This window comes from Symphalangus syndactylus, chromosome 5 (genome assembly GCF_028878055.3).
Source record: "Symphalangus syndactylus isolate Jambi chromosome 5, NHGRI_mSymSyn1-v2.1_pri, whole genome shotgun sequence".
Classification (NCBI taxonomy): domain Eukaryota; kingdom Metazoa; phylum Chordata; class Mammalia; order Primates; family Hylobatidae; genus Symphalangus; species Symphalangus syndactylus.
The window spans coordinates 46571945-46598211 of record NC_072427.2 but is presented as its reverse complement, the minus strand read 5'-3'; the positions used below and the strand labels follow the sequence as shown (position 1 = coordinate 46598211).

The 26267-nt window shown below is 38.5% G+C and overlaps 1 protein-coding gene and 1 pseudogene across 4 annotated transcripts; one reads left to right on the top strand and one right to left on the bottom strand.

Annotated features, from left to right (window-relative positions):
- Positions 1-24: 24 nt before the first annotated feature.
- On the bottom strand, positions 25-26267 carry BNIP2 (BCL2 interacting protein 2). 4 transcript variants are annotated; one of them, XM_055278306.2, is made up of 11 exons: positions 25963-26222; positions 19256-19362; positions 17081-17148; positions 16430-16606; positions 14743-14919; positions 9497-9599; positions 8036-8167; positions 6123-6209; positions 5749-5847; positions 4964-4999; positions 25-1291 (listed from the first exon to the last, which is right to left on the bottom strand). In XM_055278306.2, the coding sequence occupies exons 1-11, from the start codon at positions 26173-26175 to the stop codon at positions 1240-1242; spliced, it is 1251 nt and encodes a 416-aa protein (XP_055134281.2). In that variant the 5' UTR covers positions 26176-26222; the 3' UTR covers positions 25-1239. The 4 variants fall into 4 exon arrangements, with proteins under 4 accessions (XP_055134281.2, XP_055134280.2, XP_063495095.1 ...); XM_055278305.2 differs by lacking the exon at positions 4964-4999 and having other exon boundaries at positions 25963-26267; XM_063639025.1 differs by lacking the exon at positions 8036-8167 and having other exon boundaries at positions 25963-26206.
- On the top strand, positions 13599-14342 carry LOC129482451 (phosphatidylinositol N-acetylglucosaminyltransferase subunit H-like; annotated as a pseudogene).

Sequence of the window (26267 nt, the reverse complement as noted above, 5' to 3'; positions counted from 1 at the left end):
AAATAATTTTGTCGGTAATTAAACTTTTTGTTTGGAGGCACAAACACAATTTATTTCGATGTAAAGGTACTTACCAAATGAAACAGTTTAAATGCTTGGAACAAACGTGTTATCCAAAACAGCACAATATAATGATGCTAAGACTTACAAAATTAACCTAATTTACAGTATTGTCAAATATGATTTCATAGAAACTTGAATAAACACATCTAACTAGCTCAAACAACTACTGAGTTCAAATAATTGATATGGAAGTATTTTGGTAAAGTGCCCATAGTGAGAGAAGTTTAAAAAGCAGCCCCTGTTTTCTATAGAAAAAGTTGTGACAGCGAATAACTCATCACATTCTCTGCAATACTACTCAGCACTCACACACACTCAGGGGAGCAATACCCTGGACACATAGCTTATTTCACATTAGTGAACAAACTCAAGATTTTTATAAAGTTCTGACTTTGGGCCAGAAGATAAAATGTCCCATATATACATATATACAAACCCTAATTCCTACCCTCTTAAATCCTCTAGTTCTAAAAATGGCTTTTTGACTTGTCTTTAAGTTTAGAAAGGAAAAAGTGTGCAATGCGCTTGCATTTGTACTTGCTGAATTATGAAACAATATATGTTAAATGAGAAAAAAACCTTGGGATGGTACTAATACACTTCGATTATATATATGATCTTTGGGTATTCATGAGAATCAGTTTAACCATCTGTTGCCTTATGAGAAACTTAATTTTCTAAGTTACCCAGGAAATGTATTTAACCATTTACAAAAGCAAAAATTCTAATATGCACTTTACAAAATCGTGGTCTTATATACCTGCATATTTCTTCCATAAGACAGGTACACATTAAAAAATATTGCTCAATAACATAAAAATATATATTATTTCTTTCCTTTGCCATTTATGCATATAAATATTTCACCAAAGAAGATGCATCATTCAATAAACAAATGCAAAAACTGCTTTATATAAAGTGTGGTTCTCTATTTAGCAATATAAAATATAAAACGATAATAATACAGTTAGCTATTAAAGAGCTAAATTCAAGAAATTTGCAAACCAATACAGCAGTGAACAGTCCCTTGTATAATACAAAAGTCCATTATGAAAAAGTCAAGTCGATTTTGTAACAGGTTACATAAAAATATGGGCCAATAAATGCATTATGAATGCAAAAACAGCACTGCTCCATCAGCACATTCTTCAGTCTTGTTTGGACTAGATGCCAAACTTACTGTTCATTTTTCGGTTCATCTTGTTTTCCATTAAGTTCTTGATCAACTCTGTTTAATGAAGAATACATATAATAAGAAACCAGCAACTGAACAATTTTCTTTCTAAAAATAATGACTATTTAAGCATAGAATATTACTCTGTTAAAGACAAAGCTTTGCAAAGAAGCAGACATAGTAAAAACAGTTACCAAACATCATTTCCCCAACCAGAAAAGAGAATTTTTAAAGGCAGGAGGACACTGGCAAGAAATGTGACTGTTGTTTCTTTCAAGATTATAAAATACTTTACATACAAATGCATATAAACTTTCTTAAAAGTTCAAATTACATGGCATATTGAAATCCGGACCTGTAACTTGGCTGTGGTAGGGATCCAGGTGGTAAGAAACTGGCAGGAAAAACAACTCCCTCAAAATGATTCTGTTAACTAAAATATGAAAGTGCCATGAATGCTACCAATTATCAATCAATATTTTAAAATCCAGTGATAAAAAATGCATCCTTATAGAACCCATAATTATTCTCCAAACCTTATTGGTACACATTTTGTGAATGCCTTAAATTGGTTTTGACAGTAAGAAGCCTTAAGAATTGAACATTCAAGGCCGGGCATGGTGGCTCACGCCTGTAATCCCAGCACTTTGGGAGGCCTAGGCGGGTGGATCACAAGGTCAGGAGTTCGAGACCAGCCTGGCCAACATAGTGAAACCCCATCTCTACTAAAAATACAAAAATTAGCCAGGTGTGGTGGTACGTATCTGTAGTCCCAGCTACTTGGGAGGCTAAGGTAGGAGAATCGCTTGAACTCAGGAGGCAGGGCTTGCAGTGAGCTGAGACCATGCCATTGCACTCCAGACTGGGTGACAGAGTGAGACTCCGTCTCAAAAAAAAAAATAAAAAATAAATAAAAAAAAAAGAATTTAACATTCAAAAATATCTAATATAAATTAATTATTGGTTAGGCACAGTGGCTCACACCTATAATCCCAGCAATTTGGAAGGCCGAGGCGGGCGGACTGCTTGACCAGGAGTTCAAGACCAGCCTGGGCAACGTGGCAAAACTCCGTCTCTACAAAAAATACAAAAATTAGCCAAGTGTGGTAGTGTGCACTTGTAGTCCCAGCTACTCAGAAGGCTGAGGTGGAAGGATTGCTTGAGCCCTGGAGACAGAGGCGACAGTGAGCCGAGACTGCACCACTGCACTCCAGCCTGGGTGACAGAGGAAGACCGTCTCAAAAAAACAAAACAAAAACCCATCAAAAAGCTGATTTATTTAGTGGTGGGTTGGACATCAGTCATATCAAAATTTAGGCATGTGGGGATTAGAAGGATTACATAATTACCACATAATAATTACAGACAACCCTTCAAAGATAACAGTCTATTACTATTACATATGTAGTGGTCTGAATAACTGATGCAGGGACCTTAAAACAATCTGGTATTAGATATAGAAAAATATTTTTCATATGTTTTAATTCTTATCACCCATTACTGTGCCCACCTGAATATTAGTGAAACAGACCTAAAAGCCCTGGTCTGTGGTAAAGCCAAAGTACATTTTAAAATATTTAAAATATTGTTATAAAAAATTTGGAATGTATTTCTGATAAGGCATGCAAAATATATCAAATCCTCTTAACATCTGAAATACCCTTACCAACTAATTTCATAATTATTTTTAAACTCCCCTGAAACATTTTAACAATCTGTATCTGCATGGCCACACTTGCATCCAGTTGCTTGAAAGAAACATTTTAAACATTTAAAACTGCTATCCTTTTTCTGTCACTGGGGACACTGGATCTCACTGTTGTCAACATTTCTTCAACCCTCTTCCCCACAAGCCCCTCAAGAAAATGGTTTTACCCCTTCTTCCCCTGCTCCCCCAAAACCTGCCATAGGGACTCATAGCTTCATACTCTTCTTAGCACCAGTACTTATCATATCATGCAGTTGTCACCTTAAATAAGCTCCCTTGCACCTAGCCTCTGTAAAGTTTGGTTTAGGCTGGGCATGGTGGCTGACGCCTGTACTCCCAGCACTTTGGGAGGCCAAGGTGGGCGGATCACCTGAGATCAGGAGTTGGAGACCATCCTGGCCAGCATGGTGAAACCCAGTCTCCACTAAAAATGCAAAAATTAGCCAGGCGTGGTGGTGGGTGCCTGTAATCCCAGCTACTTGGGAGGCTGAGGCAGGAGAATCGCTTGAACCCGGGAGGCAAAGATTGCAGTTAGCTGAGATTGGGCCATTGCACTCCCGCCTGGGTGACAAGAGCGAAACTCTGTCTCAAAACAAAACATGCCTCTCTACCTAAATTTAAAAATTAAATTTTATCATTTTCAGATTGACAAAAATTTATTATTTTTTAAGACTAAAGAAACTACAAAAACCAGAACGTTTTTGAAAGATACATGTAATCATTCTATTTATGGTTAAACACAAGTAAAAAAAAAAAAATCAAGATAAAATAGTGACAGGTTTCAAATAATACATTTAAATAAAAAGTACAAATTCCATATTTTTTCTGATGTCTAAATTACTTAACAGTATTGAAAACTTTTTTTAAAAAGGCTTAATACAGCACATTTTATCAACAAAGGCAATTCACTGTGAAATCTATGAAGCAGCTGGCTTCAAAATATTCTACAATTACAAATCATATTTTTAATTTCAGCCACTTGTCTGTCGAATGCACTGCAATGCCTAGAAAGGAATGAGAAATCAGCATGATCTAAAATCACTGTCTACATTTCTATGTTAAAGTGTTGGTTAAACTGTGAAGTGTCATATAGAAGTGTAAAACTGATTCTATCACAAGGCCTACTGAATTCTCACTCATCAACAGAAACAAAATGTGTTCAAAGTTAAGAATGTTCCAGTTAGTTACAGTTGGCTCCTTAGAATGGTCAAGATAATCACATATAAATCTCTCACCATAACTCTTAAGATTGTATTAAACTATGTTTTGCTAATTTAATTGCCAATATTTTAAAGATCTAACAAACTAGATCTAAATTCTACATTTTTCTAAATTATTATATAAAATTGTAAGTATTTTATACCCTTGCCTTTCATCATCTATGTCACGGTATCAATAGGTAATAGTTTGTTATGCTCAAAGCAGAAGTGTCCAAAATTAAATTTAAAATAGAAAGCGAAGTGTTTAACTGTTAAATGGGACACTGAGATTTTAGGTATTTTATCACGTGTAGAATTTGACTGGTTAGCAAGCCATTTAATTTAAGCGTAAAAGGAAATCAATGTTGGTTAGCCAAAGAATATATGCATTGCAAATATAATAATCAACCCCAGGGAAATTGAGAACTTTTAAAAAGTCTGCAAAAATATTTCAAAAGCACAAGTTAGCGATTTAAAGAAAATGGTGAAACAGATAAAGTCTTAAAATTATTTGGTGTTCCAAATACCATTTTTAGTAATTTCTCTGGTTTCATCATTAGTACTTAGACTAAGAAGGAGAGAGAAGGGTCTGTGGTCTTTAATTGCTAATTGGCATCATATATGGCAATAAAACATGGTGAATCCAAGTCATATTCAGCCTTAGGAACTCTGGGTTCACCCTGTATTTGGAAGTTGGGGTACATTTATATTTGCAAATGCTATTATCTTTGTCTACAAGCTAACCAACCAATAAGGAAGAGTTAGTCTGCAATGCAAATGGACTAGTCTAGATGCAACCCAGTCAAGGTGTGCATATACCTTTTTTGTTTCTTTTTAAGCTTTTCTTCTTCATACCTTTGTAGGGAAGAGTTATTTCAGTAAATATACATGTTATGAAAATGAATAAAAACTTGAAAAAGCTACTAAAAATAAACTCATTTAAATTTTCCAGCAAAATCAAAAATATTTAATACATGATGTAGAAAGTAAAAATTGACTTAATAAATCTGACTTTCATACATTAAATAGACTAAAACCTCAGGTGAGCAGAACAAAGAAACTTTTCCACATGCATAGTAATACTCAGGTATTTATGTTAACAGCCTTCTATCAAGTCCAAGAAGTTACATGGAAGAATGTGAATCTGATATCAGAACAGAATTTCAGTCACTGGAAAACATTAAGGTTATGATGATTTAAATATTTTTATTTATTTAGCAATATGATTATTCAATAATAATATTCATGATGAGTTTACTCAAATTTCTTGAGCACTATGTTCAAGTTTGGAGAATGTTCTTTAGTATTGATCAATTAGAAAAATCATCTCTTAGATTATAACTAGTCTATAGAAGTATAACATGAATCACAACCGGAAATAATTTATCCTAGTTCTTCAACTGACAGCCTGAAGAAAATGCTAACTTATGGGGACAGTGTGGGAAAACGGCTTCTTCCTCTTTTTGTTACACACACACACACACACACACACACACGCACATACAGTTATAAAATATAATAAAGAATGAGTATTGAAAAGTATTACCCATTGCACATCAAAATATTAAGATCCAATACAATTAAGGAAATAAAACAAAACATACTGTTTTATGCATTCTGGTATGCCAACGTATTCCATGGGGACAAGTTCTGCTAGTTCTGCCAAATTAAAGACGTATCTAATTTTTTGGCTGAATTTTGAGCTATGGAAGAAAATAAAAATAATTACCTCCATATTTCTGACAAATATAATGGATACAATGTTTACAAGATACAAAAATCGTGTCATTTTGAATGTTCAAAACACAAAAAGATGATAAATGTCTGAGGTGATGGATGTGCTAATCACCCAGGTTTGATCATTATACAATGTATACACATATCAAAATATAGCTCTGTATCCCATAAATGTGTAGTTATTATGTGTTAACTAAAAATAAATGAAAAAAAATTAAAGTCAATGGCTCTGAAAAATTACCTAATAAATGGTCTTGTAACAGCCAGAAGTGTCCTGATAAACCAAGAAGGATGTACAATGATTAGGGATTTTAGATTTTTCCGTAACCTGGAGTTTAAAAAAAAAAACACACACAAAGAAAATTTAAAATTTCTATAAATTCTAATGCTAAAAGTCAAGACGTCAATAAATATGTGCAAGTTTATACAAAATAATAGTTGAAAAATCTCACCCAAGAGTTCTCATTTAGGTGTGACACCCCTGTAGACAAGAAAATGCACTCTTGAATTCTGATGGTCCCTCCTACTGCTATGAAATGAACTTTACTTCATTTGGCCAGATTTATGTCCATAGTATTGCCTGTTATTAAATGTCTCCTAGCATACACATTCACTTGTCTTCAGGACTCTGTTAACCAGGGAAAGAGGCCAATACTGAATGTAAAAGTAAACTATTCTCATTTTCCAAGACTAGGGAGAAATTGGTGCTAAGTTCTTCAAAACCATGAAAAGCACCGTGCAGGCAGCGAAGTGTTGAGTGGAGAAGATGACCACAGGAACAAAAACAAATCAGACCTAACTCCTGTTCTTAAGGAATTTAAAGTTTTGATTAAAAATTAAAGGTATTATCCTAGACCTCTTCTTTTTAAATGACTAAATACTCATTGTATTATGCGTATTTCACACATAAAGTGAGATACATTTATAATCACAAGAGCTAGCCAATGTCAAATTTAGATGTAAAGAGAAACCTATTAATGGGTCTGACTTGATTTAAATTAGCCATGGCAAGATCAAACCATTTGGAAGATCACATTCCTTCCATTAAGTACTGATGACTAACTCCCAAGACAAAACACTTCTAAAGCTTGTTCCAAAGAAAGATTACAACTAAATAAGCGCCATTAAGAAACATAAAGACTGAGCGCTGTGGCTCATGCCTGTAATCCTAGCACTTTGGGAGGCTGAGGCAGGTGGATCGCTTTAGTCCAGGAGTTCAAGAACCAGCCTGGGCAACATGTTGAAATGCTGTCTCTACAAAAAATACAAAAATTAGCTGGGTGTGGTGGCACATGCCCGTAGTCCCAGCTACCTGGGAGGCTGAGGTGGGAGAATCACCTGAGCCTGGGAGGTTGCTGCTACAGTGAGCAGAGATTGCACCACTGCACTCCAGCCTAGATGACAGAGTGAGACCCTGTCTCAAAACAAAACAAAAACAAAACATGCTAAGCACTATAAATTAGGCAAAACTCAGAATGTAATGAAATAGGAAACATACTACATTCTCCATCCTTTGCTGAGATGTAAATAGCAGGAAAGTGTTCAATGTGGAGAAAATTGCACCTTATAAATAAGGAGAAAGTGTTCAATTAAATAAGGAGAAATACAGAGCTACTTTATAAGTTTGAAGAATTAAGGTTATTCTTTATAGAAAAATCAAAATTGATTTCCCTCACAATATTCTAAAATGCTATCTTTAGAAAATAGAAACCTGCCATGAAATTAATAAATAAAATTTTTAAAAAAATGGTGTTTTAAAATAGCAACAGAAGGCTGGGCGTGGTGGCTCACGCCTGTAATCCCAGCACTTTGGGAGGCCGAGGCGGGCGGATCACCTGAGGTCAGGAGTTCGAAACCAGCTTGACCAACATGGAGAAATCCCGTCTCTACAAAAAATACAAAATTAGCTGGGCGTGGTGGCGCATGCCTGTAATCCCAGCTACTTGGGAGGCTGAGGCAGGAGAATCACTTGAACCTGGGAGGCAGAGGTTGCGGTGAACCAAGATCGTGCCATTGCACTCTAGCCTGGGCAACAAGAGTGAAACTCCGTCTCAAAAAAAAAAAAAAATTAAATAGCAACAGAAAACAAAGTTTGATCTCCTAAAGCCATTATAAAATTTTTTCAGACTATCTTTCAACTTGTATTTGTATTACCTTCTATCAATTTGCTGATAACATTTCCTGAGCCATCCCAGACTGGGCATTTTTCTTCGAGTCGTTGCACCATTTAAATAAACTATCATGTAGTTTTCTGCTACTAATAGCTCCAAAGTGCCAATAACGTATCTGTAAAAAACAAATTAAGTTTAAGCCTTAAAAATCACTGTGCATAACTGAACTAGGTTCTCTAAATTATACAATTATACAATTCCTTCCTCTCTCCTACAATGAGAGCAACAGTGAAAATGCTCAAACCGCATTAGCTAGTATTACGATTATCTTAAAAAGTTATTTTTTAGAGATATATTTTGAAATGTTTCTAGATGAAATGATTTGCTCCTGGGATTTGCTTCAAACTTATAAACGGGGGGTTAGAAGTGAGAACAAAGTATAAATTGATAATTGTTGAAGTGACTGATACATGAAGATTTGATATGCTTCTCTTTACCCCTGTGTATGTTTGAAACTTTCCACAATACGGTTTTTAAAAACTGCACTAACCTGAGAAATAGAATGACCTTGTGGAAACAGAACTGATTTGGCTCAATTATATTGGCCTTCTAGGGGTAAATATAATTTAGCCACATGATTTTGAGACAAAAATCACTTCTTTACACTTAATGTGCCTGCAAATGTAAAATAAAACAGTTGGGACAGGTAAAGCATGGTGGCTTACTTGAGCCCAGGAGTTTGAGACCAACCCTGGCAACATAGTGAGACTCTGTCTCTACCAAAAATTAAGAAGTCAGCAGGATGTGGTGACATGTGCCTGTAGTCCCAGCCACTAGGGAGGCTGAGGTAGGAGGATGGCTTGAGCCCGTGAGGTCAAGGCTGCAGGGAGCCGTAGTTGTACCACTGCACTGCAGCCTGGGTGACAGAGTGAAACTCCATCTCAAAACAAAACAAAACAAAGTTGGAACAAATAATCTGAGATATATTTCCCAGTTTTAAAATGACAATTTTTCTCTTGAATTGGAAAACTATTGTTTCATAATATCAAAGAATAAGGACTCATCTAGTCCTGTATCTAGTAACAAATACTTTTACTTTAACCTTTATTCTGTTGTTCACAAACTTGCACTTGAAAAGATCTGAGATATTTATTTTTCTGAGACAGGGTCTTACTCTGTCACCCAGGGTAGACTGCAGTGGCAAAATCACAGTTCACTGCAGCTTTGACCTCATGGGCTCAGGTGATGCTTCCACCTCAGCCTCCTGAGTAGGTGGGGCTACAGGCCCATACTACCATGCCTGGCTAATTTTTTGATTTTGTAGAGAAAAGCCTTTGTCATGTTGCCTAGGCTGGTCTCCAACTCCTGGACTCAAATGATCTGCCCACTTCAGTCTCCCAAAGAACTGGGATATTTATAATTTTTAAAAAGGTTAAGTTTCTTAAGGTGTAGATCTAATTAGCTCAGAATTCTGTCCAAATGTTTTTGTTAAATATATACTTACTTAAAGAGATTGTCCATCAGGTATCTATAGTTAGGTTGAGTACTTTCAGGCATGAAACAGACAGCAAACACAACAATGGCATTTAAACCATCCCCATAATATCCTAAAAAAGAAACCAAAGACAGTATCACCAGCATGATTTTACTCTTAGGCATTTTTAGAAGACATCTGTATGATTGGTAAATTATACATAAGAGTTTACTTTTCACAAATTTCTGTATTAAATGTATGTTTTGTAAATCTTATATGATCTTATATAGAATTTTAATTTCTTCTTCCCAAAAAGAGAACAGTAAAATTTAAAGAGGACGGTGGACAGAAAAAAACAAAAAAACCCAAGACCACTTAAATTAGCATATTTAAAAAGCCAGCTCTATTTTAGCAGGTAGACAAATATAGTGATATAACCCAATAAATACAGACACAATACAATATCTGCAATGTATTTTTATTTATTTCTATGATGCTTATGATTAATGTGGGTGCTTTTTTTTTTTTTTTTTAGATGGAGTATTGTTCTCTCATTCAGGCTGGAGGGCAGTGGCACAATCTCGGTTCACTGCAACCTCCGCCTCCTGGGTTCACGCGATTCTCCTGCCTCCTGAGTAGCTGGAATTACAGGTGCACACCACCATGCCCGGCTAATTTTTTGTGTATTTTTAGTAGAGATGGGGTTTCACTACGTTGGCCAGATTGGTCTCGAACTCCTGACCTCGTGATCTGCCTGCCTCAGCCTCCCACAGTGCTGGGATTACAGGCGTGAGCCACCGTGCCCGGCAAAGTGGGTGCTTTTTAATTTTTAAATTTTTTTTAGAGATAGCATCTTGCTCTATTGCAAGATGCACTCTATTGCTCTATTGCACTCCAGGATGGGGTGCAGTGGCACAATCACAGCTCATGCAGCCTTGAACTTCTGGGCTCAAGGGATCTTCCCACCTCACAGCCTCCAGAGGAGCTGGGGATACAGTGCACACAAACATGCCTGGTTAATTAAAAAAAATTTTTTTTTGTGGAGATAGGGTTTCACTGTGTTGCTCAAACTGGTCATGAACTCCTGGCCTTAAGCAATCCTCCTCCTATGGCCTCCCAAAGCGCTGGGCATGAGCCACATCGCCAGAGCCATAAGTGGGTGATATTTAAAAGGTAAGTTTATATTTTAAAATGCTAGCATTTTGTAGAATTTAAGACATTAAAACTAAATTAGGCCGGGCGTGGTGGCTCATGCTTATAATTCCAGCACTTTGGGAGGCTGACGTGGGCGGATCACTTGAGGCCAGGAATTTTCAGACCAGCCTGGCCAACATGGCAAAACCCCGTCTCTACTAAAAATATAAAAAATTAGCTGGCTGTGGTGGTGTGCACCTGTAGTTCCAGCTACTCAGGAGGCTGAGGCAGGAGAATCATTCAAACCTGGGAGGCAGCGGTTGCAGTGAGTTGAGACTGCGCCACTGCACTCCAGCCTGGGCAACAGAGCAAGACTTGGGTCTCAAAAAAAAAAACTAAATTACATCACTGACATAATTTTCAGTAATAGAAAACAGCGCTAAAATATGTATGTTTCAACTGCAGTCTTTATATATTAAGCCCCTATTTAGTAGCAAATACTTCTGCTTTAGCCTTCATTTCTATTGTTTACAAATTTGCACATGAAAAGATTTGAACATTTCAAGAACATCAGAATCTTCACTACCTTTCTTAATCACTCAGTCACAAAATATATTAAGTGTGATAATGCAATAAAATAAAGTGGTCTTATTTTCCCCTATAAAAAAGTGCTATTTCTGAAAGATAAGAGATTTAAGCCATAAATCAGGTCTTATAATTTGATTCCTGTGAACTAGCTGAATAATGTATGTCTGTGGACTTCCTGATCCAGATTATGCCATTTTCTTCATCTGAGTACGATTAAATTAGGCAGAAGAATGCAACTACAAATATTCATGTGATTTGCTTTCAGATGAATGAAGACTGTAGAAATAAGCAGGGGAATGCATCTGGCAGAGAGTAAATTAAGTGGAAATGACTCCGAAAAAAAATCAATCTGCTTGACCCATGTGCCCCTCCATCCTACGTTAGGAGGATGTAAGGTAGTATGACATGCTCTACAGTAAGCTGTGTTCTGACTTACCACTAACATTCTAGCACTATTTACAACGTGCCTAGGTAAACTTCTATATATGGTACTGTTAGATTGAAAGGATTTGTAACTTAAACTTTTATGGCTTTTCCTATTTCTTAAGGGAAGGGACTTAAGCCTTGTATTTTTGTATATCCCATAAGTATGGAAAGTGGGTGCTCTGTAAAAGTGTGGAGTGAACTAGTTCTCTATTAAAAGATAATTTGGGCTGGGCGCTGTGGCTCATGCCTGTAATCCCAGCACTTTGGGAGGCTGAGGCGGGCAGATCACAAGGTCAGGAGTTCGAGACCAGCCTGGCCAATATGGTGAAACCCCGTCTCTACTAAAAATACAAAAATTAGCCGGGCGTGGTGGCGCGCACCTGTAGTACCACCTACTTGGGAGGCTGAGGCTGGCGTATTGCTTGAGCCTGGGAGGCAGAGGTTGCAATGAGCCAAGACTGTGCCACTGCACTCCAGCCTGGGTGACAGACAGAGCGAGACTCTGTCTCAAAAAAAAAGAAAAAAAAATTTGTTCACGGTTTTAAGGCAAATTAAGAGTTAAGGTTAAAAAGTCCAAGTTTTAGGGCCAGGCACAGTGGCTCATGCCTGTAATCCCAGCACTGTGGGAGGCTGAGGTGAGCAAATCACAAGGTCAGGTGATCGAGACCATCCTGGCTAACATGGTGAAACCCTTTCTCCACTAAAATACAAAAAATTAGCTGGGCATGGTGGTGTGCACCTGTAATCCCAGTTACTCGGGAGGCTGAGGCAGGAGAATCCCTTGAACCTGGAAGGCAGCGGTTGCAGTAAGCTGAGGTCACACCACTGCACTCCAGCCTGGGTGACAGAGCAAGACTCCATCTCAAAAAAAACAACAAAAAAAAAGAGTCCAAGTTTTACTTATATCCATAAATGACTTCTACAAGAATGTTCAAAGCAGTTTTGTTTATAATAGTCCAAGCTGTTAACAACTCACATGCACATCAAAAAAAAAATGGATAAGCAAATTATGGTTTATCCAAGCAATGGAAAACTACTCAGCAATAAGAAGGAATGTACTGTGGATACGTGCAACAACATGGATGAATCTCAAAAACTTCATGCTGAAAAGTAAACAAAAGAGTGCACAGAATGATTTTAGTTACTATATATGAAATTCTAGAAGAGGCAAAACTAATCGGGGGTAGATATGACATTGGGCAGGAGTATTAAAGAATTCTTCTGGGGCAATGAAAATGTTCTATATGTTTAGGGGTGTGGGTTTTATATATATGGGTATATATGGTTATATGGGCATTTGTAAAAACTCATTGAATTGTACACTTAAGATCAGAGCATTTCACTGTTTATAAATTAGGGAGAATGTTCAGTCCCAGTTTTGGGTAGCCTGGAGACAGTTTAAAAAATTTTTTTTTAAATTTTGAGACAGGGTCAAAAAACAAAACAAAACAAAACAAAAAACTAGAGGGCAGTGGCATGATCATGGCTCACTGAAGCCTCAACTTCCCAAGCTCAAGCTCTCTCTCCTCCCACCCCAGCCTCCTAAGTAGCTGGGACTACAGGCATATGCCACCACTCCTGGCTAATTTTTTTTTTTTTTTTGTGGAGAAGAGGTCTATGTTGCCCAAGCTGGTCTTGAACTCCTGGGCTCAAGTAATCCTCCTGCCTCAGCCTCCCAAATTGCTGGGATTACAGACCTGAGCCACTGTGCCCAACCTGACAGTTTTCACTACAAATTCTTTTGTACTTTTTCAACTTACTGTATGCATATAATCATTTTTAAATGGTACTTTTATTCTTTTACTTTAAACCTGTCATGTTTCTAAAATGACATGAGAAATGCTTATTATTCTTTCAAAATTACATAATATCTCTAGACAGAGTTTCTAAAAGTATTTAGAATTCTGATATTGCAGGAGCCGGCTAGGGCGGGCAAGCGCAGTGGAGCGCCGCGCGGTGCGGTGCGGGCGGCAGAGTCGGGCGTCATGGAGGATGAGCGGAGCTTTTCGGATATCTGCGGCGGCCGCCTGGCCCTGCAGCGCTGCTACTACTCCCCCTCCTGCCGGGAATTCTGCCTCAGCTGCCCTCGGCTCTCGCTGCGTTCGCTCACTGCTGTCACCTGCACGGTGTAGCTGGCGGCCTACGGACTCTTCACCCTCTGCGAGAACAGCATGATCCTCTCTGCTGCCATCTTCATCACCCTCTTAGGTCTGCTTGGTTATCTCCATTTTGTGAAGACTGATCAGGAGAATCTCTTAATCATTGATTCCCTTGGCATTCAGATGACTTAATCTTATGCTTCAGGCAAAGAAAGCACTACCTTCATAGAAATGGGCAAGGTCAAGGATATTGTCATCAATGAGGCTGTTTACATGCAGAAGGTGATTTACTACCTCTGCATCTTATTGAAGGATCCAGTGGAACCACATGGGATATCCCAAGTAGTACCCGTCTTCCAGAGCGCCAAGCCCCAGCTGGACTGCTTGACTGAAGTATACAGGAGCTGCCAGGAGATCCTGGCACACCAGAAAGCCACATCAACAAGCCCATGAACCCCAGCATTCAGAAGGCCAGCATTGTCTTCCATGGGAGATGACTCTTAACCCACAGGGGCTGGTTTTCCGTACTCCAAACCATCAGGTGGACGCAGTCCTAGGAACCATTATGGATGTAGTGCATCTCAGAGCCATAGAGCAGGTGACTGGAAATCTAACTCAGTATATTTCCGTGTATTATAGTGTTTTCCTTGTAAGGTTTTGCCTACTTTACCAAAAGAGGGGAGACCTTAAAGTAATGTCAGCAAAGAACACTTTGGGAAATTGCTAAGCATGTTCAGGTTTACTTTGTTGATGTTTGTGAAGCAAAACAATGGGAAACTGACATCAGATGTCTTGAGAAAGCTGTATTTTCCAATAGTAACCCTTGTGTAAAGTTACAAAAAAAACAAGCCCTCCAGGTACTGGTTAGCAGGAAGAAATGTCCTACAAAAGACGAGTCTGTCAACCTAGTGCCTGTGTTCTGTACAGGGCTTATTTATTTACTCTTAATAAACAGATCTCCTTCCAAAAAAAAAAAAAAGAATTCTGATATTGCATTAAACAATCTGAAAAATCCTCAGTAACTCTTACCCCCATGGCTGATAACTTTTTTATAGGGTTCAATTGCCTTCATATCAACCCTGTGGTCCTGTTCTCCAATCCTGAACATACGCCAGCGTCGTCCATCTTCTTTTTCCTCTGCTGCTGTGTATTCAGTAATTGAGCCTTTCCTAATTACTTCAGTAGTCTTGGGTTTTGGAAGATCATCTGTCAAAATAAAAAGTTTTTGAATCACAAATTGTTATACAACAAAAATCAAATTATACGTTAACCACTTTACTACCTAGATTTTACAGAGAATTTTCATTATACCATCTGTGCAATTTTAAATCTCTCTTCCATAAAGAAGGAAAAGGCTTATTCTTAACATGAGGCTGTTTTATGTCTTTGGAAATCATGGTTCTTTAACTTTTATTGCCCAATTTAGCAAAAACCACCTAATCATAGTGCAACGTATATCCACAAGTTCAGAAAATATAATTCGTAGAGTCATCAAAATCTTAGTATGCTGGCCTTACAATTACAATGCCTTTCCAGATTCAACTTGTGACAATATTCTCCCTGGCAGTTATGACTATAGGTTACTTCAAGTAGCTATCTGGGAGCCAATTTTGTTGTTGTTGAGCACATAAATTAACTGTAATACCAGATAGGAAGTGGTTAACTACTCAATGATCACTTCTCATTTGATCAGTTTTATAAAGCAGAAATGTATTTATAATATTTTGAAGTATACATGCAGAAGTCTATTTAAATTAGCATTAGCCAAAGCATAAGCACCAATGATTAAGTGTAATTTATGTTTTGAGATTGCAGTTTAGCTGATTTTTAATGTAGTAATAATTTTCAAAATTTCAGTATTATAGTCCTTACCAAAAGATGGGGGGAGGGGGAAACCTACTGCATGTTAGTTGTTTCCAAGACAAAGCTGTTAACGGAAAATATCCTTCCAGGAAATGACTACAGCAGCATTAAAGAAAGAAGAGACAAAACACATAGGCACAAAACTATTTCAGTATCTTTACAAAGTATTGCTTATTACTGGACTGTTTATTGAACCACTAAAACAGGGAAGAAAAAAGAAACCAAAAATATAGCATATCACACTTCATTAAAGTACTGAATGCTAAACACTACTTTGAAAAAAAATCATTTTCAAGATGGGAAAAACATATATAAAAATTATAACAACTATATATAAGATACAGGAGACAATTTTGTAATTAAAGAAGGCAGGCAAAGTAAAACAGCACAATTCCTTTGAATTACAAATAATAAGGAATACTAGGTTCGGGGGCTAAAAGTATACATTAATTTAAGTTGGTCATTTCACAAAGTAGAGCAATGTCAGGCAAACCTACTTAAAAAGTCACCCCAAATGCCTCCTTTCAGAACTCCCTTCCCACAAACTGTTAACTACATGTCTCTTCAAAAGTTTCTTACTTGATTGACTGAAAAAGAGCATGCCATAATTATCAAGAAATATTTTTGAAACAACTATGAAAAAAACATGGCAGCACTGGGCAAATAAGAGGGGAAAAAAGCCACTGGTGTAATCTACTATATACACAGTTTTGAATTACTTGAGACTATTCAAGGGTTAGCAGAATTTCCTATCTTAGTAACAAATATATGAACTTTAGAAAGAATGACATATTTCAAACAAAATCCCTTAATACATTAATAAAGATCAGATTAAAAACAGTGAAACATTTACCTTCCCACTCAAATTCATTACTATTCTCTGACGGTGTGTCTAAGCCATCTAAGTCAATCTCCCCACTTTCATCCAAATCATCTGACAATACAGAGCCATCACTAGGATCCAGCGTCAGGCTAATGTCTGGAGCCATTAGTTTCTTTCTCACTTTATTTCCATTAACTTCTAGTGAGCCTGGAATTGGAAAATAAAGAAAAAGATATGTAACAAGGAATGCTTAGATGCTAAAGTTGAATAAGAAAAATTTTAACTACTCCATTCTTGGGAAAAAATAATATTAATTAAGCATAATTTCAAAGCACCTATTCACAAAATTTTTATTCTAATCATTATTGCTTCTACATCGTTGGCAAGAGATCAATAAAGTATCAATGTCTTTCAAATAGAGGCAGACCTTATAGATACCTCTTACCACTAAAAATGATCTCCTCCACCCCTTTACTGTAAAACTTTCCAAAAACGAAGCATATGTTTTTGGAATTTTTTAAAGCATTCTAAAAATGCTTTCCTCAAGGTTCAACTTATACTTTGACTTCTATGATGGAATAAAAACTCAAGTTTTTTTTTTTTTTTTGGACAAAGAAATGTCTTTTAAAAAATAACACAAAGTCCATAATTTCATTGAAAGTAAAAGTGTCAAGCTCTTACCAGGCTGGTCCTCTGGTCCAGTTATAGGTAGTATATCTGCTTCAATACTATCATCTTCTGGTAAAGGTCTAGAAGACATAGGCATAATTTTTAATCCAGAAATTAAGAAAGAATTTTTTTTGAAGTTCAATCTATTAAACATACAGCTTATAGAAATAAATAATTATTTGGAAAATGGAATAAAGCAGTGTCGTTGTTTTTGAGACAGGGTCTTGCTGTCTGTCACCTAGGCTGGAGTACAATGGCACAATCATGGCTCACTGCAGCCTTAACTCCTGGGCTCAAGAGATCCTCCCGAGTATCTGAGACTACAGGTGCATGCCACGATGCTTGGCTAATTTTTAGTAGAGACAGGGTCTTGCTATGTTGCCCAGGCTGGCCTTGAACTTTGGGACTCAAACGATTCTCCTGCCTTGACCTCCCTAAGTGTTGGGATTACAGGCATGAGCCACTGTGCCCAGCCTAGCAGTGTTTAAGACAAAGCCTCAGCCTTCTGAGTAGCTAGGACTACAGTGGCACACCAACATGCCCAGCTAATTTTAAAAGTTTTTTTTGTAGAGACCAGGTATTGCTATTTTGCCCAGGCTGGTCTCAAGCAATCCTTCTGCTTTGGCCTCCCAAAGCACTAGGATTATAGGCGTGAGCTGCTATGCCTGGCTACACTTTCAAAGTAAAAATTCTGACTGTCAGAGCAGACCTATACACTTATTATATATAAGTAACACATAAAAGTAGATATAAATTCCTTATGCAACAGCTCTTATACAATTATAAAACATGTAACAATTTTAAACAAATACCACTGAAATGCACAAATATAATGTGATGTATGATGCAATGTATGAAGCTCAATTTTTACTCACGAGACTACAGTAACAATGGTTCAAGTCTTCTGAGATCAGCATTCCTATATTTACTATCACCACCATATACAACAGTGATTCAGGTCTCCTATCAGCTGTCCAACTGCTAAGCTATCTAACTACTAAGGCACCTGATTATGCACTAGGATGTCTTCTGACCACTATGGCATGGAAGCACTATTTAAATATAAGGTCTGCCTTTGCTCTCTTTTTCATTAGCCTACCTGGTGCCAATATAATTGTAAATACAAATGCAAACATGTCAAGGTGGCTGGCCAGATGAGCTAGAAAATCCTTATTAATTTACTTAGTAAGGTTTTTTTTTTTTTTTTTGGTAGGGAGGAACCCACAACATTTTTTTTTTTTTTTTTTTTTTTGAGACAGAGCCTTGCTCGGTTGCCCAAGCGGGAGTGCAGCATCACGACCTCGGCTCACGGCAACCTCTGCCTCCTGGGTTCAGGCGATTCTTGTGCCTCTGCCTCCTAAGCAGCTGGGACTACAGGTGCGTACCAAGCCTGGCTAATTTTTTGTATTTTTAGAAGAGATGGGGTTTCACCATGTTGGCCACGTTGGTCTCAAACTCCTGGCCTCCAGTGATCCGCCTATCTTGGCCTCCCAAAGTGCTGGGGTTACAGGCGTGAGCCACCGCACCTGGCTACAAAATTAAAGAAAATTTTTAAAGATAACTAAAGACCTCCTTCTCTGAGGAATCCCTCAGACCTTGTTTAAAGGAAAACAAAAACAAAACAAACCACTAAAACACTTTATTATAAAAGCAAAAATTTGGAAACTTAAGTGACCAAAACAAAAATAAAAGATTATAGAAGATTATATATATATTTGGTTGGAAAGTAAGATACAAGAGAATCAATCTAACTGTTGGGAAGAAACTTTTACTTCCTAGTATCAAATGATCACCTTGTATTACTGAGTTTCTTAGTGACATCTCAGCTGGGTGCAGTGGCTCACACCTGTAATCCCAGCACTTTGGGAGGCCAAGGCGGGCAGATCACGAGGTCAGGAGTTTGAGACCAGCCTGGCCAATATGGTGAAACACCATCTCTACTAAAAATACAAAAATTAGCCAGGCGTGGTGGCGCACACCTATAGTCCCAGCTACTCGGGAGGCTGAGGCAGAAGAATTGCTTCAATCCAGGAGGCGGAGGTTGCAGTGAGCTGAGATCGCGCCACTGCACTCCAGCCTGGGCGACAGAACAAGACTCCATCTCAGAAAAAAAAAAAAAGTAACATCTCGATAAAGAAATTTTGAAGCTTTGTTCTAAAATTGTTTTCATTTAAAAGCATTGCTCACATCGGAAAATCTTCATCTTGCCATTCTTCTTTAAGTTCCACACCTTCCATCCTCAGCCTGGATTCAATGTCAACTACAAACTCTTGAAAATCCAGGGAGCCAATGTCCTATGAAGAGAGAAAAATGTATAACTTAATTTCCACTTTACTTTTTATCCACTGAAAAGGCACGATAATCTTATATATTAGTTCATACTTGATGTTTAGTATAGTGGTCTGGTCATGAAATTCATTTACGAGGTTGCAATTTTTTTTTTTTTAAAGAAAAGAGAATATTCAGACTACATATATTCTGGGAAAGTTAAATACTGTTTATAGTTAGGATACTGTTCAGTGAAAATACTTGTTTTCAGTTGCATGTATAGTATCTCAGGTTATGATTGAAAATATATTTCATACTACGGATTATATTAAAAAATTTGAAGTGGTGTAAGAAATAAAAATGTTCTTTATTACAGATTCATAATTAAATTTTCTGTCTCTTGGATAGAGGTTGATTCTAGAGAGTAAATAATAGTAAATCAATAATATTTAAACTCATGATTCAGCAGAGTCAGGTGGTGTGCTATCTCTTATGTTTCCTTCTCAATAGTTTGATGCCACAATTCCTGAGCCACTTAAAGAAGTCTATTCAATAACTTGTGCCGTAAATGAATTATGCTATCTTTTGATTTGTTTCATATCTATACTATGCCCTTCTCATATAGCTCGGCATATGTTTTCAAACACTGAACTTGGTGAATGCCCTTTTATGCAACTACATATTTTAACATATGCCATGAACTTTAGTTTTAGTTTTTCCAAGGAATCATGTGAGTGCCAATATCCCCATTTTAAAAGTGAGAAATCTAGAGATACTCCCTCTGGTGATGGAGTAAGAAATAGAAGTTTAGGTAAGGTAAAGATCAAACTGGTTAACAATGCAACAAAACAGTGAAAACTATAGAAGGAAAGAGGTATACATGAGTATTTAGTTCATTTACATTCAAGTCAGTAGACATCTAAAGTTATTCAATAAATGGCAGTTACATATTTCTGTTTTCTTTTTGCAGTAACATATTTAAGAGATACAGAGCATCACTAGCAGTACTAAAAATGAAGTTAAAAGTGGTTGACACCAGGCTGGGCGCGGTGGCTCACGTCTGTAATCCTAGCACTTTGGGAGGCCTAGGTGGGCGGATCACTTGAGGTCAGGAGTTCAAAACCAGCCTGGCCAACACGGTGAAACTCCGTCTCTACTAAATACACAAAAACATTAGTCGGGTGTGGTGGCAGGCGCCTGTAATCCCAGCTACTTGGGAGGCTGAGGCAGAAGAATCGCTTGAACCTGGGAGGTGGAGGTTGCAGCGAGCCGAGGTCACACCATTGCACTCCAGCCTGGGTGACGGGGCAAAACCAGTAGAAGAGGAAAGAGGGTGAAATGCACAAAATGACTAATGCTTTTCATAGTAAGTCCTTCTATACCATTTGATTTTTAAAACGATACTATGACTTTAAAAGATATTTATTAAATAAAATCAATCATGCCAGCCATTCACATCAACCAGTCTTCTAAAAGAAAAATGTGGTCACGTCCTATAGCTATCTTATCTGCTATGTCAACATTCAAAAGATGCACAAAGTTATATAGAAAAAAGCCTTATGTTCCATAATGACAAAATTACAATGGAAATATCCTAAAGTGTTAGATTTCACAAGGTAAACTAAATTTGTATCTCTGCCAAGGCTGGAAGGCTCTCTTCCCAGTTTGAATTTTTACTTATACTCAAGAGAAGGTTTTAAACATTCCCAAAAGGTTTCAATGTTTGATGACACACTTGCTAGCACAGAAAAAAAATGGTAGATGCTGACTTTTCCACACCAACTTATTTGCTTGAAAAAGTCATTTACATATAGGAGTAAGGTTTTTAATTCTCTGGGAAAACAATGATCTAGGCAATTTTGATAAATTAATGAAAAACATTTAAAATAATCTTGACTTATTTAGCACTTTGTTGGGAGGGAAAAATAAACAAAAAGAGGGACACCTACCTTACCAAACAATCCCCTCTGTTTAGAACAGAAATAGTAGAAAGGAGCCCACAATTACAATCGACAAGCCCGAATGGTGAAAATACTTACTACTCTAGAATTACAATGCTCAAGTGAGACCAAAGCATTCTATGACTAAAGGCTGAAAACTGATAAGTCTCTTCTAGATGTTTAATTTACTGTATTTCCCAATGTTTAAGTTTTCTCAAGTCTTTGGTACTCACTCTAAAGTGAACGATGTATTTTCCTAAATTCAATAATCAGAAAAGCTTTCTATTATCTTGTCGCACCTTTTTACTGTGTGTTGAAAAAAATACCAGGATGTTGTCTGGGTGTCTTTTTCAAATATCTCAAATACTCAGAAAAATATTTAGCATTTCAAAAATAAAAGCAGAGACTGAAAGTTGTACCCAATATATTCCCAACACCTACCATGGTGCCCAGCACATAATAGGCCTATAAAAATTAAGTGAATAATACTTACCTGTAGGGTATGGACACTGGTCAGCAAACCTTTGCTCAATCTCTTAGGATTATTTTGCTTATTAAACTACATGAATAGGATTTGTCATGTGTTATCCCATAAAAATGTAACAAAAATATTCTGTGGGAACCTACACACCAGCAATATTAATTTGTTTGTAAAATTGTTCCTCACTGGTAAGAGGAAAGGTTTATCTTGGGAAATTCTAGAAGACAATCCATTCCTTTCAGCTGCTTAACCATTGGAACAAGTTTGTCCCTTTGAAAATAGCTCCTTGAGGCCGGACGTGGTGGCTCACACCTGTAATCCCAGCACTTTGGGAGGCTGAGGTGGGCGCATCACCTGAGGTCAGGAGTTTGAGACCAGCCTGACCAAGATGGTGATACCCCGTTTCCACGAAAAATACAAAAAATCAGCCAGGCATGGTGGCGCCTGCCTGTAATCCCAGCTATTATGGATGCTGAGGCAGGAGAATCGCTGGAACCCCAGAGGCGGAGGTTGCAGTGAGCTGAGATTGCACCACTGCACTCCAGCCTGGGCGACAAAGGGAGACTCTGTCTCAAAAAACAAAACAAACAACAACAACAAAAACCAAATAGCTCCTTGAAACACAGACAGCCCAAGTCTTTCAGCTATCTCAGCCTATTTATTCCATTTTTACCTTAATATCATATTGAATCATGTGTTAATACCTCAGCATACAGACATGGATATTTAGTTTGAGGATAATCAATTATCTAGTTAAACAGAACTTGGGGAGAGAGATATAGATAGATTTACTCTACCACTTCATCATGAATTTTAGGGGGAAAGCACACTAGGTAGATCAAAACAATTTAAACAATCGAGGGAGTACTGTTTCTTGGAAGCACTTTATCATCAAGCAGCTGTTAAGAACAGCAAACGAACAAGGAAGGAGTTAATATAACCACAACCACTTCGAAGAAAATCAGGATACTGCTGACTCACAAGTTAACTGTGGTTGCTTCCCATTTCTTGTTCATGTATTTTTCTTAGTAAATTAGAATGGGAAATAACACTTTAAGATGATATTTGTTAAAATAACCTGTTGGCACAGGAATAACTTGATTTCTCAATAGATTGACTCTTGGTAGTGGCGGCACAACCTTATGCCACTTACTTGTTGCAGTCAGATAAATTCAAAACAGTTGTTGACTTTAGGTTAAAAAAAAAAAAAATCAAAGAGATAATTGATTCCTTCCAACATAGCTTCAAGGGGGAGGAGTACTGGTAAATCCAAACAGGATGAAGCAGCTCTCCCCAGGCAGTTTAGCAACATAAGCAAAAATTAAATGTTAAGATCACATTTAGGCCAGGCTCAGTGGCTCACTCCTGTAATCCTAACACCTTGGGAGGACGAGGTGGGAAGATGGTCTAAGCCCAGAAGTTCAAGTCTAGCTTGGGCAACATAGTGAGATCTGCCTCTACAATTTTTTTTTAAGATCCCATTAGAACTGTTTAGATTATAATACAATTTTACACGGTGATTTTACTATATGCAGTTTAATACTGCTGCTCCAATAGGTGCCAGTAACGACCGTTTATGCTGAAATCAATGACAGTAGGCAGATGGAAATGCCCAGGCAAGCCTTTTACTTCCCCATTTAAAGAAGGTTTCATTCTAAACATTTATGTTCACTTTTTAACCAACAGCCTGTACGTCTAGGAGATCACCAAACATCCTTGAAAAAAATCCTAGACATGTGCTTGTCATTGCTCCCTTGAGGGTAGTTTTTAAACAATGAAATGAAATGCTGTATCAGAAATGTTAACACAAGCCGGGCATGGTGGCTCACACCTGTAATCCCAACAATTTGGGAGGCTAAGGCGGACGGATCACCTGACGTCAGGAGTTCAAGACCAGCCTGGCCAACATGGTGAAACCCCATCTCTACCAAAAATACAAAAATTAGCCAGGAGTGCTGGCACTGGCTTGTAATGAGAGCGATCAGGGAGGCTGAGGCAGGAGAATTGCTTGAACCTGGGAGGCAGAGGTTGCAGTGAGCCGAGATTGCGCCATTGCATTCCAGCCTGGGTGACAGAGAGAAACTGCATCTCAAAAAAACTAAATAAAATAAAATAAATATTAACACAGAATTTAGAGGAAAAACTGGAATGGTGCTGAGTTCTCTCAAGATTGTGAAAATAAAGCAAAAGATGACAGTGCCACTTACAAAAGTTACATTTATTATCACTATGCAAAACATACTGAAAATGCTGAGAGCTTTAAAAAGATAGTCTACTGATGTCTCAGTTTGTTGTAGTTAGAAATATTAGTTGCAATATAAAACTATAATCGTGGAATATTATTATCACATTATACCAGTATTCTGCTTTACAGGATGTAAACTTACTTTATAGGATGTAACACGACATCTTTTCATCTTTTTTTTTTTTTTTTTTTTTGAGACAGAGTCTCACTCTGTCACCCAGGCTGGAATGCAGTGCTGCAATCTCGGCTCACTACAACCTCCACCTCCCGGGTTCAAGTGATTCTTGTGCCTCAGTCTCCCAAGCAGCTGGGATTGAAGGCATGAGCGACCATGCCTGGCTAATTTTTGTATTTTTAGTAGAGATGGGGTTTCATCGCGTTGGCCAGGTTTGTCTCATCTCACTGCTTTATCATTTTTTGCTCCTGACCTCAGGTGATCCGCCCACCTTGGCCACCCAAAGTAACAAGACATCTTTCCATCTATCAGCCCGGTAACTTACTAGATCTGGTTACATATACTTTCTCTGACACCTTTCTCCCTATTGCTCCTTCTACCAGCATTACTCCAGATAGAATGAACAGAACTTTTCCAGAGTGCTTTTCACATTTACTAACCACTTTTACATCCATCATCTCGTGTTCCAACCAGCAACTTTGGGATGCATGACACTTGTGTTATCATCATTTTATCTTATATATGAGGCAATGACACTACATCCTGGTCCCCATATCTCGTACGGAACTGTTTCTAATATAGCACGCCGTCTCCAGTGCACTGGCAACTTTATAGAGAATAAGCCTGTAATGCCTGATTTGGCTGCACTTAGCTTCAAAGGTTTTGTAATGCCTGAAGACCATAATAGCACTGACTTATGATAATCTAGTTCAAGTTCCGTTTGCAGAAGTGGATCTGTCATACTTCCTGTCTAAGCCCAGCAGTGTTAGGCTGCACTAGAGATTATGAAGACTAGGAATAGAGTTTAGAGAAAATGTAAACCAACAAGAACTAAGAATATGTGCAAAATGATCAAGAAACTAGTCTGCAGGGGTAACTTAATTGGGGAAAGTCAGTTGTAATTTTGAGGAAACATCCATTTACAAATTACAGAATTTGTTTCTACAATTGCAGAGATTCCTATAAAATGTTAGAAAAACTACATTTAATTGAAAATAAGAAATCAGGTATTAGGTGAAATAGAGATCCTAATCAAGAGAAGGTGAGAATGAAAAAAGCAACACTAAAATGCAATCACAAAGTTTATTCAATTAAATAAATAGGAGGCACTGTAACTATCTTGATGAACACCGCAAAAGCTGTTTCGTCAAAGAACTCACAGGACACACAGACAAGTAACTCTCCAGCGGCATGAAATGCATCCAGAAATCCAAACCATTTTGCCAGGTATTTAAACAGAGAGGGTAGTGTCTAGATTCACGCGGGGACTCGGCTTTTGAGGTACACACTCTATATTTGGTTTAGCGTACTCGGGAAGATCTATTAAAGCCCTGATTACTTATGCTGCTTCCGTGTCTATTCCCCAAGGTTACGAGGCATACCAGAAGTCCAAGTTTCTTTGTTCTGTACCAGGACGGACGCTGGTCATAAATACTGAACCATCGTAGCCGAGCCACTTCACCCACACCAGGGTAAAAGGGTGGGGGAGCGAAGGAGGGGCAAGGTTCCATCCCGAGCACAACTACCAGAAACGGAAAAGCGACGGGGTGGGGGGCCAAACTGCCAAATACAAACAGGACCCGAGCCAAGGGCGGGGACCTAAGCTGGGCGGGGATCCAGGAAGCACCTCCCGAGCAGGTTCTATGGCTCCCCCAACCAAGGGTAATCCTCTGGGTTTCCTCTCCCCGGACGTCGTGGGCACGCGCCCGACAGACTTTCGCCCCTAGGCCGGTTCCCAGCCCAGCTCCGGAGCCACCGTGCCGAGTTCTCCCAGGTCGCACTCACCCCGGAGGAAGCCTTGGCCCCCTCGTCCTCTTCGCCCCTCCAGGCCGGCGACGTGGGGCTGACGGCCAGGTCGCAAAAAGCAGCGCCGAGCGGAGCCCGCCCCCCTCGGTCGGCGGTGGAGACCCCAGCCCAATCCCTCGGCCGCAGCGGCACGGCGGCGGCGGCAGCAGCTGACCCGGACACAGTGAGACGCCCCGGCGGAAGTGATAACATCCCGACCTCCTCCGGGCGCTGCAGCCGGCGGTGGCGGCGGCGGAGGCGTGGCGGCGGCGGAGGCGTGGCGGCGGCGGAGGCGTGGCGGCGGC

Excerpts from the sequence above, each read along its gene's own strand:
- BNIP2 (XM_055278306.2), bottom strand. The coding sequence starts at position 26,175 with ATGTTATCACTTCCGCCGGGGCGTCTCACTGTGTCCGGGTCAGCTGCT. Across the intron at positions 8,168-9,496 it reads CTGATGGACAATCTCTTTAA|ATACGTTATTGGCACTTTGG; the intron begins GTAAGTATATAT and ends TGTTTTTTACAG. Across the intron at positions 6,210-8,035 it reads TATCAGCAAATTGATAGAAG|GTTACGGAAAAATCTAAAAT; the intron begins GTAATACAAATA and ends TTTAAACTCCAG.